This window comes from Buceros rhinoceros, unplaced genomic scaffold (genome assembly GCF_000710305.1).
Source record: "Buceros rhinoceros silvestris isolate BGI_N320 unplaced genomic scaffold, ASM71030v1 scaffold21529, whole genome shotgun sequence".
Lineage (NCBI taxonomy): Eukaryota > Metazoa > Chordata > Aves > Bucerotiformes > Bucerotidae > Buceros > Buceros rhinoceros.
In genome coordinates, this window is record NW_010431225.1 from 10,583 (window position 1) to 32,264 (window position 21,682).

Sequence of the window (21,682 nt, forward strand, 5' to 3'; positions counted from 1 at the left end):
AGCGTAGGGAAAAATGACTCTCCAGTACATACCAGGTTACGCACAATGATCTCTGAGCCAGCTTGTACAGCCAGGTGGAGGGGTGTTAGTTTGGAGGCATCCTGGACCCGGGAGTTCACGTTAGCCTGTACGCTTATCAGGAACAGCACACTCTCAATGTCCGAGTTCTGAACAGCCACATGTAGGAAATTCCGACCTTTATTATCAACCTGCAACAGAAGGGGCACACAAAACGATACCCATTATTTCTGTAGAACTAGTTCCATAGTAGGACGTATTTTCACTAAGATATTTACTCCCTCTACCTGAGGTGAACTGTAGAGTCTCGTTCCTTTGGTTGCTTGATATTAGAGACTAACATGATAGATGTGACTATCAAATAACTGAACAGAGAAATTAGCAGCTGCAATTGCTCACTCTAGTCTGCTTCAGGCTCCTTTATTTCTGCTTTATAACCTTGTCATTTCTGGACCACACACTGGAGAGTATTATGACAGACAAAAGGTTAACAGCTGTTCTAGTAAGTACTGAGCAGCAGTTAATCAAACTCAGTTAAATTAACAAACCTGAATCAATCTGGCAGTTAATACCAGAGAAGGAAGCAACATGCAATCCTGCCACGCTGATGCAAAGTGTATTCACGTTTCAACTTAGTACCAAGTGTGGCAGTGTTCACCTTCAAGCTGATGTTAAAGCATACTTAGAACGGGCTGTATTTGTAACCACATTTTAAATATAATACAAGAGCTCACTAAGCACTCCAAAACTTCACTAGTAATTCAGCTTACATAAGGCAGGAAGAAATGCCTGAACAGCTGCCTGAGTGTCACACCAGAGGCCTGAGGATACAGCTGGAGGTTTTGTAGTTCACCAGTGCAGCAGAACATCTATGCCTCGGTTTTATGGTCAGGTTTCTGGTTTGTATAGCTTTAGAACTAGGCAACAGATTATTTTTGTAGTAATCCAACACCAGAGTACAGTTAGAACTTTCTCCTATATAGACATAGGCCTGTCCCTCAGTTTAGTAGTGACAAGATGAGGTAAGGTTTGATGAGACACTAACCCTTGATGTTCCTACTCACATGTAGCACATACACATCTACAGCTTCCCAGTGAATCCTGCTACAGAAAACTGGCATCTATCTGGCAAAGGCCACAAGAGGACACTTGCTGTGGAAAATCTGTTACCATGACCTAGTGCAGTGAGAAGACCAGCATGCTTTAAACACTCCCAGCTTACCTGTTCAGCAGCTCCTGGTTCCCTCTTCAAAATTGCTTCAGCTGCTTTGTTATTTTTATATGTCATAGCACACGCAAAGGGAGTCATTCCCTGCCGGTCACGTACATTTAATTTAATATCGGGATGTGAAATCATCAGCTGAATGATAACATTATGTTGGTTGCTAATGGCAACATGGATTGGAGTTCTTCCTTCTGCATCCTGGAAGGAAACCAGGAAGTTACATGAAGATTCAGCAACACACAAATCCTTCCCCTAACTCTGAAAGGTTGAGCAAACATTACTTCAGTTCTGTGACATACCCAGTTGCCTTCAGCTGGGACACTAAACTGGTGCAGAGTATGTGAAGCAAACTGGGACTGGTTTCTCCAAATAGGCTGACCCCAATCCTGTGCTATCCAGCCATTTCAGCAGCTCAGAGGATCACTTCATGTAGACAGACATTTTGGGAGCAGAGATGAACATTCAAACCAAAGACTAGCAAATTCAAACAAGGTGTTTAATCACTTGTCTGTATCAGGCAGCAGTTTACAGCCATGGCTGCTTTGTGACTGTTCTGTCAGTCATTTTGATGTCATTTTCAATAGCATCAGGACCTAAAGATGTTATACATTCATTTCTTTTGTTGCTATTTGTCAAGATGCTGTTTAAAGACTAATGCGTAATCAAAGATGAAGCGTCACTCATACCTACATCACCTCAGTTTACTCCGTAACACAAGACACTTCCCAAACATGCTAACAAAGTCAAGTGTTCTGGAGTCTTACACTACAGCTGATCTAGGATTAAATGCAGCAGAATACAGCCCTTCTCCCACCTTTAATTTGCACCAGGGGACAGAAGAGTTGAATTCCAACCACTACGCCTGAAAACTAACATTGCAAGAAGTTTTCAGTATCCATTATTTTCCTTCAGTATCACTTCCTGAATGAACCCAGCACATGGGCAGATGTGATCCTGGCAACAAGGGACAGGAAAGAAAGTAGAAGTACAGCCAGTCACCGCACTGGCTCACCTGTAGCGGAAAGATGTTCTTTTTCCTATCAAGCAAAATACACAGCTGAAAGGAAAGTTTGCTTTCACTGCGTTGAAGAATCAATTCAAACTCTGCACAAATTCTCTATGTACCTGAGCATTGACATTGGCACCAAACTCCAAAAGGCACTGGATCACCTCTTCTAGTCCCCAGCAGGCTGCCAAGTGTAGGGGTGTCTGTCCATCGTGAGCTTCCTCTTCTCCTTCTCCATTTGGGCCTGGCTTTCTGGGACTGTTCACATCACAACCACTAAAACAAACACAATACAGGCATTTTATTGTTTAATCCAGATTTAAACTGTTCCAAACAAGGGTCAGAAAAAAGTTTACAAGAGCTCATCCAGCAACTGCTGACACGTTCTACAAGAGCAGAAGCTCCTGCTTTTAGCTTGACCCTTGTCATGGAAAACATGATGCTAACATAGGTAACAGAATGCGACTTTAAGATTAGTCAGACTGCGCTGTCATCCACCCGCCAAAACACTAATGAACGCATATCTGTTATAGGCTCAAAATGGCATTCAATTAATCTATGCCAGGGAAATATATACGTGCACCTTAGAAAATTTGTATTTTAGGAGGGGTCTGACCTGCGAATAAGAAAGCATGCTATCTGTTCACTGTTTTCATCAATAGCTCTATGAAGAAGCGTTTGTAAGCAGCCACTTGGTCCTGACCCCCAACAGGTTGAATCACAGCCATGCCTCACCTGGAAGGAGAAGCACAGTAAGTTTGGGCATTTATTTTTTAATGTCTCCAGCAGGCTCCTACTACTCTATAGACCTTGACTAATGCTTTTGAAACGTTATCCCTTAGAGGCAGAATTTCAGATCCCATATGTGATGCCAGTCATTGAATTTCAGGAAGCTCCTTTAATGTCTTCTGGACCAGTATTTTATTGGTCTGCTACGTAAGACTTAATCAGGTAGTGTTTGCTACCAGTTCAGGTATTCCCCCGTGTCCTCTGAACAGACAGGTCTCTAGCCAGGTTGGCTAACAGCTCCCTTACCTCCCGCAATAACAAGCCCTACAGCAAGTCAAGCAGCCTCAGCAGACATCACCTCTGAAGGTCCAGCCCATTACTTTCCTACACATTCAGCTAAATAGAGCCAGTTTTTTCAGGAACTGTATTTCTAGTATTTGTATCCTTCTACTGAAGAACTACTTGAGCAATGTGACACTTCAATAACACTTGTTCCACTCCACTTTACAAGTTATTAACAAGGTTTATAGAGGGGTAGTTTCAGTCCTGACCCATAAAGATTCTTATCCAGTACCAGCACAAATGGTCAAATACAGTTACAAAATTAATTTCTCAGGTTTTCCTCAAAATGGATATCAGAGATGAGGCTTTCAGGTAGCTTTCTTATGAAGTAGATGTAAGGAGGTCTCTACCTGTGGCTCCTAAGAAGTCTCCTGCTGGATCACCTATGCCTAAAAGTAAACAGTCTTAGAAGTAAACAGTCTTAAAAATAAATAAGCATTTAAAGGCCTTCTTGATGGAACCTGGAGATGCAATAAACCCCAGCACACTCAAGGGAATACAGGAGTGATCAGTTTGGTTCAGAAAGCTGATCCTTACTCTTTCCAGGATCAGGAATCCAGACAGCATATTCTATACTTCTATTACAGTGCCTGCAAGATGTTTGGCTATGCAGACTACAGTGTTTACAGAAGAGTTCCCCAGAAAAAAGGAACTTCCATTACAGAAAAGCCTCTGTAAGTTAAGATAGCGGTATTAGACTACTCTGTCCTCATGCACAGAGTTTGGTTTTGCTGATGAGCCCTTAGTTGCTGACAAGACGCACAAGTGACACTAAGTCAACTGACAGTCTTACCAGAGTTGATGCAATATCTTCCAGGTTATTTTCTAAGGCAAGCCATAGAGGAGGATTTCCCTTCTCATCTGGCACAGACATGTCTGCTCCCCTGGTACAAATAGCATCGACCACGAGAGGGAGCTGGTTTTTTATGGCCAGCTGTAAGGCAGTCTCCCCATCCTGCGTTCTGCAACAGTGACAGTTCCAAGCGTGTTACTACCACATTATAAAGTTAAAACTAGTGTAACACAAGACCTATCAGCAAAGTCAAGAATTATCTCCTCGTGTGTGTATTTTTGCTGTGCTAAGATCATAACTCCATGGCCAAGCAAACACACCACAAGTTTTCCATCACAGTTATGGAGTTTATCTTTCTTTCCCCCCCTCCCTCTAGTAGCAAGTGATTGATTTCTAAAGTCGAAAAAACATGTTAGTGTTCTCAGCTCAGAGAAACTGCCATTCCTTAAGGGCAGCCATTATCTGCAGAGAGTTCCTTCAGAGCAAGCCTACAACCACAGAAGCAAACAGCTCTGTGCTGTGGTAACAATTCAAGCAACAGCCAGAAGTACCAGCTGCTCAAAACCTGAAGTTAGAACAGCAGTATGAGGCAGTTCATACCCATGACATTCATTATGGTACAGCTCACTGAATTTCAAAGACAGCCTGACAGCCATGTGAGCAGATAAATGTTTTGTTAAGTCTAGTATCAGCTTGTCTCTGAGATACTCAGGAGGCAATTTCTATCAGAATCTTGTTGCTGGAGCTGCATCTAATTAGTTTAGATGATAGAAAACATGCAGCTCTGAAAGCCTAGCAAACAGATGAGACTACAGAAGTTCGATACCATGTCTCTAGGATTTGACAGTCTGTTACAGAGGGTTCTTGTTCTACTTAGAATTAAGTGGCACCTCCCTCTGCAGCCTCAAGAGAAGGCAGTGACCAATGGAGCTATATATAGGTCCAAGTTCACACACGCAATACCCTTGCCATAACTAGTCCTACAACAAAGCTCCAAAAGTTTAACTATGCACAAATCATGATTTTAAACTGATTTCAAGCAATTATATAAAGGCAGTCATCACTACCTCCTCCTAAATACATATCCAATAGGGTGTTGTCTCAGTTAAGACCTTACCTGACATTTATATCCGCCTGATGCTCCAGCAGAAAGAGTGCACTCTTACTGTCCTGTCTCTGTATCGCCATGTGTAGTAGAGTCTGTCCGTCTGACATGGTGTCATTGATGGATGCCCCAGAGCCAAGCAGCTGAGCTGCTATCGTGTGCATGCCTAAAGAGTTAAAGCTCATTAGTATTTTATCTTCAGTTCTGTACAATAGAGACACTGAAAATTAATAAACCAAGCTTCAAGCTTTCAATTTTCAGTGATTACAGCAAGAGATGCACTGATTCAATGTTAGAGCCTTCTGAAATTTATACACATGAGCTAGAGCTAATCATGACTCTACCCAGCCTGAATACTCTTACTTACCGAGTACTGATTACTGAGTTCTTTTGGACTTGAAGACACATGACATGGTCTGGTATACAACAGAGCTTTCCCATTAGTTCTGCCAACCTAAGTGTGGTTGAGTCCCTAACCATACCCAACCTAATCCTTCGTATCACTTCAGACATTTGTCTAACAAACATACTAACTTCCGTATAACATTCCTAAGCTATTCCCTTGAATAATACTGTATTAGACCTTCAGCTTGGTTCCTCCTCCTTTATCTCTTATCCACATCATAGCTTCCATATCTTTGTAAACTCTCATCTTATTCTGAAGGCACATACCTGTCCAAAGAGCCAATCCCAGCACAGTCTGGTCTCTCGAGTCCTTTAGACTGAAGTCAGGAATAATTTGCAAGTTGTTGGTAGCATGAAGAGCATTGGCTTAAAAAAACACCATAAGGAATTAGAGCACTCTTGTACTTGACCTGCAGTTGCACATTGAAAGCTTCAGCAGTAGCTACGTCATGTTTTGAAGTAGGCTGTTCTTAATCTCTCTACTTAAACAATGTTTACAGGAAAATATGCTTTAGTAGTAGTTTGTCAAGACATGGTTTAGACGCCATCTTCACACGCTGATCCACTACAGGATCAGCGCAGTCTGAACCAGAAGAAACCTACCTTTTTGTTCCAGGATGACAGACACCACATCTGGGTGATTGTAAGCAATAGCCATGTGAAGAGGAGTTTGCAGATAAACATTCTCGGCTGTTGGATCCTTCTGACCAAGCCCCGCTTCTACAGTCTGGATGTTTGGATTGGCTCCTTGTTGCAGAAGTTCTGCCGTCAGGTTTGCCAGGCCATACCTACAGGCTGTGTGCAGTGGTGTTTCTCCCTTAAACAAGCAGGATACTAGGTTAATGGCTTGAGACAGGAAGAGAAGGAGCTTTTAAACTACTACACCCACAAGAACTGGTGTCAAGAGTTTAACTCCTTGTAGCTGAAGCTGCTTAGGACTTTCAAACTCCTGGAGTTAGCCTATAATAAGGACTTTACTACTACAGGCACTGAGGGAAGTGTTAAAAGCATGTTAACAACTGGCGATGCTGCAAGAACAGGGCAATGAGATGGCAACAGTTGCCTGATCCCCAGCAAGTATCTGTGAACCGGCAGAGGCTCAGCAGGTGTTCCAACTTGCTTTAAGCCATTGTTAGCAACAAGAGATCTCTGCTGTCTTTTTTCTGAAGAGAAACAAGAAAGCTTTCAGACTACAGTGTATGAATTTGTTTTTACCCATTTGTTTTGATGGTTGACTTTTGCTCCGTGAGTTGCTAGGAAGAGAGAAGCTGCCTCATTTCCTGCACTGGCTGCCCTCTGAAGCAAGCAGTTTCCTAAAAAAAAAACCATGAACACTGTTAGAGTCCTATTCCAACCACACCCTGATACTAACGAGAGTGCTAGCACCTTCCCCACTACCTTACAATATTAAAATTTATAGCCAACAAGGAAAAATCCTACCTACTAGCAGTGACCCTGCACTGCTGGACTGTCACGTGCACTACCACTTAGCAACTACACATTCTGAAACTGTAAAGAGGATATTAAGACCTGGCAAGGAGTCCAGATTTTCTATCACTTCCTGCAAGTCATGCTCAGCTTGGGACTATCTGTGTTCCAGCTCTGGATAAAGCTACTACCACCCACCATTTTCTATGCAGCAAATGCTGTTGAAACCTTTTTCAGCTCCTCAGAGTGGTCAGATTAAGCAGTTACTGACAAGCCTTCCACCTACACAGAAATAACGAACCTCTGGTTTACCTGTTACTGTGTCTGGAGCATCCGTATTGCTTCCTCGTTGGATCAACCTTGCTGCAAAACTGTTCTCATCAAATGAGGTTCCATTTACAACAGGGGCATCCTCAAAAGGGTTTACGGACTGATCAGACGATACAGTGATGTACTGAACTGCAAGCCACAGAGCTGTGCTTCCTTCGTGATCCTTCAGCTCCAAGTCTAGTCTGAAAATAAGAGTCAACGTTCCCCAATTTATACCTTAAAATGTGGTTCCCCAATGCAGCTTGAGTTTCAAGTGTCTGAAGAGATCTACTAGTTTATTGAATACCTCACTGACAACTGCTGCGCACTAAGAAACCTGCAGCTTCGGTGGCCTCAGAATCTGTGAATGCTCTAAAAGGCATTCAGTGACTAGATTTAAGCACATTGCTCCTAGGAGAGCCACAGCCCTGATAGATCTGGGCTCCAACTAAGCGTAACAAACAGGCATATTCTCTTATATTTAGTAAGTTGCTTACAAGAACTGCAACTTCAACTACAAAGAAACAGATGAAATATTCTGCTTCATCACCTGTATTAGCTTTAAGCATAACCCAAGCTGAACTCAAGAACATATTCAGACTTTAAGAGTCTTATTACCCCTTTTAGCTCCTCTGCAACTGAAGTTATCGCTACAGTGGTTCACTGAAAAAACAGAGCTGCCATTTGCCTCCTCTTTATAGTAGCGCAAAAAACTTACTTGGCTTCTGGCATCTTAAGCTATGCAAAGCCTTTACACTTCTGCATCCCAAGCCTACTGCTAGCCTTGTGATATGGCAAAACAGTACAGAAGAGTTGTTAAACCGGTTTCCATCTCTTTCTGTACCTGTACAAGGTAGCCCCAGTGTATTTTACATTTAACTGACACTTACTGTTTGCACTGGAGAAGCTGACTGAACACAGGCTCGTTCTTGACCACAACTGACACGTGCAATGGGGTCCTGTAGTTAGAGCAAAGTATGGTTGCATTAGTAGTAAGCAAAACTCTTAATACCTTGTCCATGGTCACCAACATGCCCCTACAGATCTATGGGTTAACTTTTGTCTCTCCTTTCAGATGGGCACAAAGCACATCTTGAAAGAGCAATCTACCCTTTTAGTAGATGTGATTCCAATTAATTTAGTATTCAGCAACTCTTTACACTAATGCTAGAGCTGGTTTTCAATGAAAAAGCACAAGTTTGGTCTATCAAAACTGGGTTGCATTGATACACCTTAAGTCTTCTACATAGTTTTACGTACTTGTTTGCCAGCCCAGGCTGACCTGTAAAGCAGTTTACAGGCCCTACACTTCAGACAAACACTGCAGATACTACTGGCTGCTGCAGATAATTTCAGTTTCACTGACAGCTTCAAAGAGAAGTACCTCTTAGGAATATTATTTATCTTAGCTTGCTTTACTGCTCAGTGATTTAATAAAGGTAAATTAATTTTATGCCATGTGTTGTATCACAATCAACTCGCCCCAGCTTTCTGTAGCTGGCCTGTGTTTAATTGGTCATGACAGGGTGCTGCTCAGCTTTCTGCTTTGAGAGTGACCCACAGGTCTCAAACTGGATTAATGAAATCCTTCCCTGCTTCCAGCATCACCTGTGCTTTGCTGACAGACCCAAGCAGGTTCTCAGTGGGCTGTATCTAATCCCTGCAGTATTATCTGTTAAACTGGTACCAGACTTTTACCAGGATTTACCTTCCTTTGCTGTCTTGCATATTTGGATTGGCTCCTGCCTGCAGCAGGGACTCTGCTATCTGGGCCATCTCTGCCATGACATCTGGCAAATGCTTCTTGGGGCTGTATGATGCCACAAGGTGCAGTGGAGTCTCCTGGTCTCCCAGTGTAGCAGCATTCACACGGGCACCATTTTTAATGAGAAAGTTTGCAGCAAATTTATCTCCTTTTGAGGAAAAAAAAAAAGTTTATGTATGGATACATACTTTATATATGTCCAGAAAGTGGACAGACATGATTTCCCTCCATACCATACAATCATACCACCTCAAGTGTCTGCTCTTAGAATACCTGAGCAGTAGGCAATTTCAAGAACAGTTCACTGCAAAATCAGGATTAAAGTATTTCATAACCCCTTGAAAAATGTGCTTTGCCCAGAGGTTACAGGTCACTCAAGATCACACACTAGTTTGTTACAGTTATTTGGTAGTTCCTCTATCAAGATAAAACCATCACTGCCTTAATGCAAAACTGAACAAATTCTGAGACCAAACATACAAGTAGGTTTTGAACATAAGGTCCAGGGCATCAGTCAAAATGTGTGTAGTGGAAGTTAGTCATCATCTGAGAAGTCTTGCTATATAAACAAGCCTTTACTCTTGGCAGTTTAGGCCCTGTTATATATAGGGTGACGGCTTCAAAAGTGAGGACCCCCAGGCACACTGTTCCTAAGAACTCCCTCTTGAGTAGTGAAGTGAGCCCACTTCAGTACGTGAAACACCAGAGAATGCTTCAGGATAACACTAATTCCCCTTACTCCAGAGACTACTTTGAACAGACAGATTCACAAGTTCCTTGTCCTGAACACAAAGCTAGAGAACAAAGCAATACAGCAATCTATCTCTGTCAGCAAAACCCCAAATCCCACTTTCTGATTTCCTTATCTGACATTCCCCTCCCCGCAGTGATCATAAACAACAAGAATCATGTGGTAAGTTAACACAATTTGCTTCAGCTCCATTTCTAGAACATGTGATTGTTAACAGTGATTAATTCACTGCAGCTTTGGTTACTGAAAAGCAAGTATTCATTCCCAGAGCTGTAGCTTAGACTGGAAGGAGACATTAGAACTAAAAGACAAATGCCAGTATTAAGTATGAAGAGCAGCCTGCTGTGATCTTTCTAGTGTGTCACAGGGCTGCAGCCATCACAACACTGACCTATCCCTAGAAGGTCTCCTACTCCTGCTGCTGAAGTTTCATTCACAGGATCAGACACCAGCATCACCCTGTTTAGATACGTAGGAGATTAAAGGAAGAAGTCAGGAGCTGTATTTTGAACTCAAAACTTGTGCTTCGAGTCCAAAAAACTTGCTGTTAAAAATAAACCTATGCTTTTAATTTCTAGCACTACAATACCTGCGAGGTTCAGTCACAGCTAAGGTTCCTGTTGTGCTTGGCTTTCTGGAACAGAGCTGCCAAAGATACCACGGCAGGCAGCTAGTGGCACAAGGCATTCACTACACACTTTTACCAGACTTCAGGCACAGGCCAAGATGCTGCTGCTCCAGAGCCCTTGGAGTACTGTGGCCATGACAACCAGGTCCTGCCCTGCTACACTTCTCAGAAGATGCATTTTCCACTCTAAGGTGGAGAACAGCTGAAGATAACCATGTAGTTCTACTCAGACTCCACTCTGGTGCTATTCATCAGAGCTTTGAAGATAGTCAGACTGGCAGAGAAGCACCTTCTCCTGCTCCTCATCACCTCCCAGTCAGTTTTTCCTCCTCTATAAGTGCTGTTCAGCAGCAAGGACCCTTGCTGTTAACCACAGTCACAAAGAAGCATATGCTGCATTCAACCCAGCTCTAGAAAAAGGCTTCATTTTTATTTGTGACCAGGCTGTCATGCTTGATTCAGCCATTTGTCAGGAAGGTGTGTTGTCAACTTAGAATGTTCTCAGTATCACTTCTTCCTTTAGCAGACAGTACTCTACTAGATTGCTTATGGATGTCACGTAGTTTTTTTTGCCCACCAGCCAGCAGGCTGGCTTTCAGACCCCAAATAAGAGCTTGTTGGGTTTTAAGTTTAAAAAATTAGGACAAAGGTCATCCCTGACTACAATTTTCCAACTGAAGTGTCAACTATAAAGCAACACAGGAATAGATTGTGGAATATATATTCCACACCAGGAACCACCACAGGTTAACAAGGCTTCGTAACCTACTTACCTCTCTGGATGGCTTTATGTAATAGGCTCCAGCCTCTCTTGTCTGCCCTATCCACATCAGCCTTGTAGTTGACCAGGGTAGTGGCAATACTCTCCAAACGCTGGGCAAGGGCTAGATCCAAAGCAAGATCTCCATTGTGATCCAATTCATTGAGCTTCCCAGGAAGCTACAACATAAATTCAGTCAGTGGACACTAGCAATAAACACACTCACCAGACCAGCAGAGTATTTTCACAGCCCGTTCCAACTGCCACAGCGTGATCAGCCCCAATGCTAAATGTTAGCGTTGCAATAAGATAAGTGCATCTCACACAGGAAAACATTCAGAAGACCGGCAGCGACACAAGTGAGACTACCCTGAGGGCTGTTCAGCACAAAGACAGGCGCTCTGTTCGCAAGCCTTGTTTAACACCCAGGAAGGCAAACTAATACACTCTTATAGACACTGCCTGTATAGGCACGTTCCACACAGTACTAGAAGAATTATTCCAGTATTCCTTTGAGATACCTCAAATCCCAACCGGATTAGCACCTAAGGGTGCTAAGCACTACTACAGTCCCAGCTTCTAATTAAGGACTGAGGCATCTTAAAGGACTAATTGAATAATTCTTGATAATACTTGAACAATTCTTCCTTCCCCCTTATTGGGGGACAGCTTGTTTGCTAATTCTTTAGAGTGATCATCTGAACAGCACAAATACCTGTTACTCAAACACTCAGTAGAGAGGAAAAGCATTTGTTCAAAGAAATGGTGCTTACTGAACTGCCAGCAAGCAGTAAATTTGATTGTTACACTGTTCAGCTTTAAATTGGCACAACAGTATCAGGTATTGGATTTTAGATACAATCTGTTGCATGCAAGGTGTTTTAAAAGTGCTATCAATCTTTACGGAGCCTTTACCACTAGACCTCCACTACAGAGCTAGGTGTAGCTACAGCAACGATAAACGAGCAAATCAGAATTACTGACAAAAAAAATCAGTAACAAGGTTCAGACTGGTAGTTAGAAACTAGTTATTTGAAACACCAAATTCTAGAAGATAGATCAAGTTAGTCTCACTATACCTGTGAATCCATTTCAATAAGATACAAAAAGACAACATCTTCTCTCTCAACTTTAATAGCCTTGTGCAAAGGATATTCTGTCTTTGACTTGAACATTTTATACAGTAACTGAGCACTCATGCTGCTGAAGTCTTCTTTACGCAAGTCATCCTAGAAACAGAAAGTATAAGCATTACTCCCTGTTTTATTTACGCACAAGGCATTGCACAATGTAATCACAAAGTCCACAGTACAAGCCAATTAAAAGCTCCATGTCGATAACATCACAACAAAAAACACTCAGGAAGTTCTACATCTTGCATTTCAGTTTCAAGATCAGCTAGGGAAAATTTTCTACCCTTTTGTCTACACACACGGAAAACTAGTATTTTACTAGACACTGAGCAGATTTACATCTAGTCCCTAAACTAATTCTCAATCTGGACTTAAATCACAGATTAGAGTTTTCTGGCAAAAAGGCCTACAACTACTGGAGACTGACAACTCCACAGAACTTTGAAAAAGTCTGACTAGAAGTAAACAGAAACTTCTGAGTCTAAAGACCTTAGCATTGAGTTAGTGCTCATTTGACTAAACAGAAACCTCATTTCCAGGCAGTATAGTGTCAAAAGTTAGGAGCCAGGGCAGTGGAGTTAAAATGGCTCACCCGTAGGTTCAGATACAAGAATTTTTTTTTTTTTTTTATATACTCACAGATCAAAACACTCCCCTCTGCTTTGGCATTAGCCAGACAAAGAAACACCCACATCTGGATGATGTAGTTTAGATTTAGAATAACTTGGATGCTCACACACTAGTCTGTTGTTGACAAGGCTAATCAGTTCAAACTTTCCTCAAAATAACAGATCACAGCAAATGAAACTTCCAAGTCAGCTGCAAGACTTCTTGCCACTTCCTCCATTACAGATGATAAACTCTTTCCTGGTTTCTGTGGATTATTTCTGGAGTAAAAGCAGACCTGGGATTTGTGATCTGTACAGACAGAAACCAACTATGGATGAACTTCTACACAGTTCAGAACCGATAAACAACTATCCTGCTTATTAGAACACAGTCCCCTTGGTTTGGCTCATGTTTAGAAAGTAAGATGCTTTTGACAGTGAAGTATTCTAATGAACTCTTCAGCCTCTGAGCCACTTCCCCCCAATCAAGACATTTACAGCAAGGCAGACAGACATAACCAAAATCTTAAGAGAGACAACAAAAATCTTAGAGAAGGAGCCATTTAAAGGGCTTTCTTTCAAACATAAAATCATCAATTAGTATTGTAGAGAATAGCAATAACACAGAGAGTCAAAAGCGTGTACTATAAAGGTAACAAAGTCAGAGGGAAGGGAAAAGTCCCTCCTGCCTCAGCAGCATTCCCTTCACTCAAACTAGTGGGCAGGGCAGGCAGATGCCACAGCTTTTTGTCAACACAAACATGGAAGGGTCAGCATAATAGGTCACCTTAGTCACTGAAAGTGATCAGGAATCCACACAATCCCCATCCCAGCTGGAATGGCTGAATGCTGGAATACTGAGATACACTCCTGGGGTTACACAGTACAGGAAGTTCAGCAAAATTTTACTGATTAAAGTTCCTACACTCTGCAAACATTTTTTCCTCTTGCCTTCTTCTGACAGTACTTACCCAGTGACTAGCAATTATCTCAGCGCAATAGTTCAGGAGAGTACTGGCATTCAGCTCCTCAGCAGTCTGATAGAAACGAATGCAGTTCCTGACATTAACTAGCGACATAACTCCTTTTTCACACCTGTCAAAATAGAAAAGCTGGTGTTCAGTAATCAGGAAACAGCTCTGCTGTGATCACTCTCCCATGCTGTGACAGGGCCTGCGTACTTTTCCTAGATGGCAGTTGAAAACAGCTTTACTATAAAGCTAAATTTTGTTTCTGCTGCTTAATCAGAACCCTGTCAGGCAGTTTCCGTAAGTGCAGACTCCTATCAGAGTCCATCTAAGCAGAGGTCCCACAGTAACACCACATCAGCCTGAAAGCAGAGACAGACATCTCTGTTCTCCCAAGGGAGCAGACTGCAGCTCCTGCACTGCTAGGAACTAGTGAAGGTGGCTACCTGCACCAGTGCTGCGGTGATCACAAGCAGCTTGTTCCAAAGCTAGAGAAAGGCAGGCCAAAACACAATCATTTTGTAATAAAGAAACAGGACAAGCTTTAACAGCAGATCCACCTGATCTTTACAGGTGTGAAGCTTTTAGTCTGAATTTATGGGAAGAAAATCTAAGTACCTCAAAACAAAGATGAAGTTAAACATGCCAGTGACCTCCAAGCAGATATGAAGACCAAGAAAATGGAAATACTTGTCTCCAGGTGCAGATACCTACCAAGACACCTAATGATTACCAGCAGCATACCATACATCGACCTGGCACTAGACTACCATGACCAGATGACAGATGAGAACTGGTTCGATAGTACAACACTAAGACAGTTTTAGGCTGGAACAAAGCTTGAAGGCAGTTTTAGCATTAGCCTTATAGATGTTAACTTCTTTGGTCAGAAGAATGGACAGCAATTTAGTTTGCTTCATGTCAAGTCACACTTAAATCATAGATTATGAATGTCACATACTGCCACAGCCCCAGACGCCCCTTAGGCAAAAGATTATTATATCAAGTGGTACTTTTACCTTAGATTAAATTCAAGCCCTCAAAGTTGTCCAAAACCTGAAGAGGTTTCAATTCAGGCTTCTCACCAACTCTTAACAGTTACTCAGAGCACTCTGTACATTCATGGTAACAACCTTGCCCATCTTAGAACAGTGTAATCATGATCTCCTCAAAATGGCAAACCATTGTTCATAACTTTCTTTATGAAGAAAAGTTGTCACCAAGATCCACTGACCAGCACTTCCACTTAAATTTTTTCCACCTGTGGAATCAAGCTATTTGCCACTGCCTCTCCCTAGCATTCTCTTTAACAATTCCTCTCTTGCAGCTCTCCAGAGTTTGTTACTAATACACTGGTCTCTATTTCCTCTTAATGCCAAACAAGGGTTATTAGTTTGACTGGGAGAAGACCCAGAAAGTAAACATAAAAGCTATGAGAACAACTGCTACAGTTTAACTGCAGTGCAAGGCTTCATTTCCTGTTACAAACTGGATGTCATGCTGTATTGTTAAAACCGAGACTTTGAAAACACAAAATTTTATCCAACTTCCAGCAGGTAACATCTTATTTCTGTTCAAACAAGGCTGAAGAGTTCAAGCAGATTCACTGTATTTACCAAGACTCACCTTTCCCTAAGCAGCTGGAGCTGAAATTTATTAGCTAGTTTCATGAGTTCTGTCAAGAAAATATCATCTTCTCTTAGCTCCAGTTCATCTGTGTAGATCCACCGCAGCATTGCCATGGTTACCTCTGGGTCAGCATCTGGTACAGGGAGCAACAGGGATTAATAAAATACCCAAAGAACAATCACCTATTCAAGTCGTTGCTGTTCCTCTGTCTGTCAAAGTCACAGCTACCATGAAAAAAGATCATCTCGTAATTGTACAGCTTTAGGTCAATCCAAATGTCCAAACGGAGACAAAATGGGTCAGAAGGTGAAACTAGCAACAATGCCAGCACCAAGCAGAAAACATTTTTCCATTGGAACACTGAGCAGAACACAGGGAGCCCTGTCACATCTACCTGCCTCACAAATATCGCAAGTCTAGGGGCTAGTAATGACCCTTTGAACTCTTTGGTCCCTCACAAACAGCTAAATCCACATCTACATTTGACAAGCACAAATCCCCTTTCCAATTTACAAATCCTCCCTCTTTTATACCATGGGCACGTGTTATGAACTATTGCATTCCAACAGACGTACGTACACCTTGCTAACGACTACAAACTACTGGGAACCGTTTCTAGGAGAGGTGCAGAAGAGTCACTTTAAGGACCTGAACTCCAACCAGTTTCTTACAACCCTGATTAAGGCCTGATGTTTTTAAACAGCAAGAAAGACAGAAACCCACACTACAGGACAGGAGATACACAAGACCAACAGCCAGGGACCCTTGTCACCTCATCAGAAGTGACAATCCTGCTTAGATGAGAATTACTCCACAACATAAGATCAGACCAATTACAACAAAATCCACCACTCATTTAGAAAAATAACCTGTCTCTTGAGCTGGGTTTTGGGTTTTTTGGTTGTTTTTTTTTTAAAAAAACCCACAAACCATGCATGTTTAAGACACTGAAATGCCCATCCTCAAACATCTCCTTCACACTGGGGGCTGCCCCAGGTTGTTTGTGGGGTACTGGAGAGCACCTGGCACTGCCTCCCAAGAAACTGGAGGTTTTCACAGGGCAAGGATCTTCTGCCAAACTTGGAAGTAACCAGAAAACCTACTTGAGCAGTAATATGAGCTCTGCCTTAGCAGAGATAAGAGTTCCTTTTCTCCCTCTCAACAAGAGAACCTGTGTTCATCTCTTTCTACTCTTCTTACAGAGTAGAAAATTCTGCAGATTATATCAACTCTAACAACACTTAGTTTTCAGTGCTGCTTCTATTTTGAGATTAGGATTCAGGCAATCTGACTTTGCAAGCTCTTAAGAGAACCTCTTCAGAAAACCATGACCGTTTGTTCCTTGCCACAACTATTTTGTATCTTAATCCTTGTGCCATTTATAAAATCATTAAAAAACAGTTTTACACAGTAGAAAGTGTAATTTCCCAGCACTTATTTTAAGCTTATTCTACAATAGGAAGTGTTTGCATTGTTAAATATGCAAGACTGCAGCTACATTTGAGGCTCTCAGACTAGCTTAAATGTGGAGCCAGAAACGCTATGGACTGACACTTGCAGGATTACAATTACCATAAGAGCTTTTTGGTCATCATCTTCTGTTCACATAGCACTCAAGTTAAAAAACTCCTTGGCATCTCTTTTCTTGTGGCTGCAGGAAAATCCATAGATTCTTTTGCAAGAAAGTCTATGCTGTCTCATAAAACTAGCTTGCTCTGACTTAATTCTTTCCAGTTTGTCTGCACTTACGATTCATGATAAGATTAAGTGCAGAAAGTGAAGCCAACGCTTAATATTCAACATGCCAGCCAGCAGACCTGCTTAGCTTCATGCCTCTTTTCATCGCTCACAAATTAATTGTATAAGATCTTCTATACTGTTAAGTACAAGAGAAAAGCCTGTCAAGAGGTTCAATTTGCAGAAGTACTGCTCAGTATAAGCACATGCAAGAAATAGCTACAGCAAAACAAGACACCGTCTTGAAGAGGGTCTTTTAGAAACCATCTCTTCCTCACCTATTTTGCAAAGGTATCAAAGTGCCAAAGCAAACAACTTTTGAGTAACACATCAGCATTTGTATTCATCTCCCACACACACTATGTTAACAAGCAGCAAGGTATTTCCATGACACACTTCAGAGAAATGATGCACACTACCTCAAAAAGCCCTGTCCTTAGAAAGGAAGCAGTCAAGCTCCTCCATATAGATTTGTTTTTCATTACGTTTAGTTGACTCTAGAAAAGACAAAGAGGCCACCATTCTCAACCCCTGTTCATTAAAGAGAAAGAAGGCAGGTTATTGATTTAACTAGCACCAGCACCAAGCTCCCAAGCACAGTACCATGTTTCAGAGACAGACCTTCACGATTAATGGGTTAAGCACCACTTTGTGTGGACAGCAATATACAAAAGGCACCTTGGGAAAAGCAACCTTTTCCCAGCAGGCCCTTTCAGTCATTCTAAAAACACTCGAAGCATCATACTATGAAGCAGTGACTGACCTGACAGATCCAGCTCCTCCGTTGAGGCAAGGTTGGCAAGACTCCACGTATCACTGCGTGCCGCCAAGACAAATTTGTGAGCACTGATGCGCTTGTCCCCAATCTTTATCTTCAGATCACTGATAGGAGAAAAAAGTGTATACTTGAATAATGCAGACACCCGCTGTGCTTAGATAGGTAAGATTCAGCCTCTCCATAGTCTATGTCCTGGTATCCTCATTTAGTTTCAAGTTGTCTGAGACATCAAAACACACTTAACTGGTTAAGTAGCACATGTTGTCCAATGACACAATTCTTACTCTTCTAGGGAGATATGCAATGAGTCATTAGTATTCAAAGTGTTCAGGGTTTCATTTAACCATTTCAGAATAAAGCAAGAGGGGATTATTGTACAGGTTTGGAAAACCCAACCATCTTGAGGTTAAATGTTTATGTTGCAGTGTCCATACCAATAGTGGCAACTAAGCACCAATGGTTTCAGGCAAGACCAGCAAGAGAACAAACACTGACAGCAATCTGACTACAAAGCTGGCTCCAAGAATCCCCATTTCCCAGGAGACCAGCCATCAAGAATACTCATTTCATCGTGACCCCTTTAACACCAGCTTATTCTTTGTAGTTACGAAGTACCTGCCCTGTTTATTTTGAAGTACCAGAGCTTGCAAATGTTCTCACTGTGTGGATGTACTTTCCAGACCCCTTGGTAAATCAAACCACTGCTATAAACTACAGTACCAAATACAGAGATGGTACTTAACAACACTTGTACTGGGACTCACTACCTTTCTCATTTTGACTCGTAGGTCCTTTCAGACCACTATTCTATGCCTTTAAAACTCAAAAGTTGAGCTAAAAGAAAGTGATCCAATCTTCTGACACTGCTACCTAATAAATCTTTTACACAGCATGCTATAATAAATTCTTGCCAGGCACGGAGCCTTTTCTCAGGGAGCTCATGAAAAGATGTTAGGGGAAGGAATTTTTAATCCAAACTATGTATTTTCCCCTTACATGGCTGAACTCTTTATTTGCATTGCTTTCATTATTAGAAAAAAAAGCGCTAAGTTCATTGGAGTCTTGGAACCACATCAGTTAAAGGATCTAGAGTACTGAAGGTGATCCCTAAGGTGCCTACGGAAATGAAACAATTAAACTTAATTTTGTATTGCGATTCAAAGATACAGTATCATTTGTCCCACTAAGTCGTACATATCACTAAGTCTTGTAACACTATACAACCAGACAAGCTAGTTTTTAATCAGGCTCCTTTACACACAAGAGTACAGAACTGGTTTAGAGGACATACCCTTTCAAGAAAGGGGGGCTTTCCAGCTGGAAGATATATCACGTAATTAATCCATCAACGAGGCAGAGACCAGTTTAAAACTACTTCTGTTCAGAGGGAGCTTCACTGTTGACAGTGAAAATGGTCCATTTTTTTTAAACTTGGCTTAAATGTCAGTCCCAGATGAACCTCTACTTCAGGATCCTAATTCAAGGGCTGGACTCAGTACACCACCTCTCTTACCATGCTCTTCCAACTGCAGCTGAGGATCCTATTCATACCAGGCAGCAAAGAAATAATTCTCCTCATCTAAGACTAGCACCTACTGCAGTCACTCAAGTCTGAGGCTCCTGTAATGCCCCTTCCCCCAAAGGGAATTTCTTACCTGTACTGCTCCTGCTGATAGAGTTCAGCCACAATGGCAAGAAGTCGGCTGATGAAGGTGTCGCTGGCACTCTCTTGGTTAGCCTTGGCAGCCAGGAGATTGCATCTCCTTTCTGTATCAACTAGTTTCTTCTGCAGCTTTACATACTCCTGGCGGAGAAGCGTCAGGTGCTTTTCCAGCTTGGCCACCTCCTCTGCAGAGGCACACAGTGTTACTAGGAGGCTGAAACATGCACACCTTTGTTTTTCATCTGAGGGTAACATAACCCTACAAGCACATTATAGGTCTAATTTAATCCCAGAACAACATTCCAGGATCTGCTCTTCCACACTACTTGAGCAACTCACTCCCAATATGAAACATTTTATTTTATACCATCACTAGCCTTAAACACATCAAAAAAAATCAGAAGTCACTTACAAAGAAAGTTCCTGAGTTCTGGCCAGTTAGAAATGCCATAAACTTCTAAAACCATGGGAGTCCCTGACTGTGGGAATTACGGTGGGGTAGAAGATAACTCTTTGCTTCTTACTCAATTTTCCAGTTTAGTTAAGCTGCTGTTTGACTCTACAGCTGAAGCATCAACCGCCACTGTGTATTAAAACAGAGCTGACATACCATATCTACCTCAGAGTACTCATCTGACCTGGTTAGGACTCCTCACACTGCCAGCTAAGAAACAGCTTAAAAAAAAGGCCAGAGTGAAAAACAGATTCTCCCCAGAATCTATGTTTTAAAGGCCAGTCAAAAATACACAGACCTTTACTCCCTGCTGACTCACACACACACACGTTGCTCCACTGGAGCCACTGCACTTACACAACATCACTACACCGAGCTGGGTCCATGGTGGCTACTTCAGTTCAGGTGTAGAACAACAGCACCTGGGAATCCAATCGTGCCCAAGTATTTCCATCCCACTGTGGAACCCACTTTTCCACCACACCTAGGTGGTCACTCCATAACATGCTGTGTCAAGTTAGTCCCCAAATTCAGTCCAGGCCACCTGCTTGAAAAAACTCCAGTGCTGGAAGGAAACATCCATACTGGTACTTAAAACCAGTCCAGCTTATGAATACTTATTTATGGATTAGTTGCACAAGCTATACATAGCTATCAATTGTGCTTAACTCATCATTTCCCCCATCACAAATTGATTTTCCAAATAAGGTATAAATCCAAAACCAGTCCTAAAAGGAGAGGGGGCAGGGAGATGACATTTGGAAGCTAGCCAGTGGTTTTAAGTGGTAAAGCTCCCATAAAATTCCTCCCTACCAGCCAGGAATTCACTGTTCTACAACCTTTCTCAAATATTTACTAAATGTAAGTGATAACTATAAACAATGAGAAATGGTACTCTATTGACCGGTGTTTTCTTATTGCTTCTGTAGAAGTGCTCAACAACACAGCTGGCCTTGGCCTTGCTGCAGCACAGATCCCCAGGGCACAGCATCCCTCTCTAGCTCAGCTGCAGACAGAACATTCAGTCTGTCCTCTAACTGCTCAGCTAACACTCTCTCCCAAGTCCTCTAACTTAACAACCACTGTAACAGATAAACACAAGGTAATTTACCCTATTTTACTCTTCAGTTAATACTACTGAAGGATGTTTGGTACTTCCACAGCCTTTCATTTAGCTTCATCCGTCATAAGTTAATACCAAGTTAATAATAGATACCATCTCCTCTGAGATATTCTCCTTATTTATTGAAATACACTATTTATTTCAGAATTATGCTACAAGTATCACACCTACTCTCAAAGAGGGTTTGAAATTCTACTCCGGTCTTCCCATCTGGAGATAAATGAAGTTTCAGTGTTCCTAGAACTGGAAGGACACGTCTCTTGACCTTCCCAAAAGATTCATAAAGAAGGTGTGAAGGGTGGTGCAAAGCAAGCCCTGCTGTTAC

General features: G+C 42.0%; 1 protein-coding gene across 1 annotated transcript in view; it reads right to left on the reverse strand.

The window, feature by feature from the left end:
- Positions 1–19,965, reverse strand: part of ANKFY1 (ankyrin repeat and FYVE domain containing 1) — a gene marked incomplete at its 5' end in the record, with an annotated part of 23,185 nt that extends 3,220 nt beyond the window's left edge. Inside the window, 18 exons of the mRNA XM_010143361.1 lie at positions 33–209; positions 1,241–1,441; positions 2,369–2,525; positions 2,866–2,984; positions 4,114–4,282; positions 5,231–5,384; positions 5,891–5,989; positions 6,227–6,440; positions 6,839–6,936; positions 7,364–7,563; positions 8,251–8,319; positions 9,069–9,273; positions 11,278–11,443; positions 12,344–12,493; positions 13,977–14,100; positions 15,600–15,735; positions 18,103–18,221; positions 19,773–19,965. Of these exons, the coding sequence (XP_010141663.1) occupies positions 33–209; positions 1,241–1,441; positions 2,369–2,525; positions 2,866–2,984; positions 4,114–4,282; positions 5,231–5,384; positions 5,891–5,989; positions 6,227–6,440; positions 6,839–6,936; positions 7,364–7,563; positions 8,251–8,319; positions 9,069–9,273; positions 11,278–11,443; positions 12,344–12,493; positions 13,977–14,100; positions 15,600–15,735; positions 18,103–18,221; positions 19,773–19,965 (2,750 nt within the window). The remainder of the gene's footprint in view (positions 1–32; positions 210–1,240; positions 1,442–2,368; positions 2,526–2,865; positions 2,985–4,113; positions 4,283–5,230; positions 5,385–5,890; positions 5,990–6,226; positions 6,441–6,838; positions 6,937–7,363; positions 7,564–8,250; positions 8,320–9,068; positions 9,274–11,277; positions 11,444–12,343; positions 12,494–13,976; positions 14,101–15,599; positions 15,736–18,102; positions 18,222–19,772) is intronic.
- Positions 19,966–21,682: the final 1,717 nt, after the last annotated feature.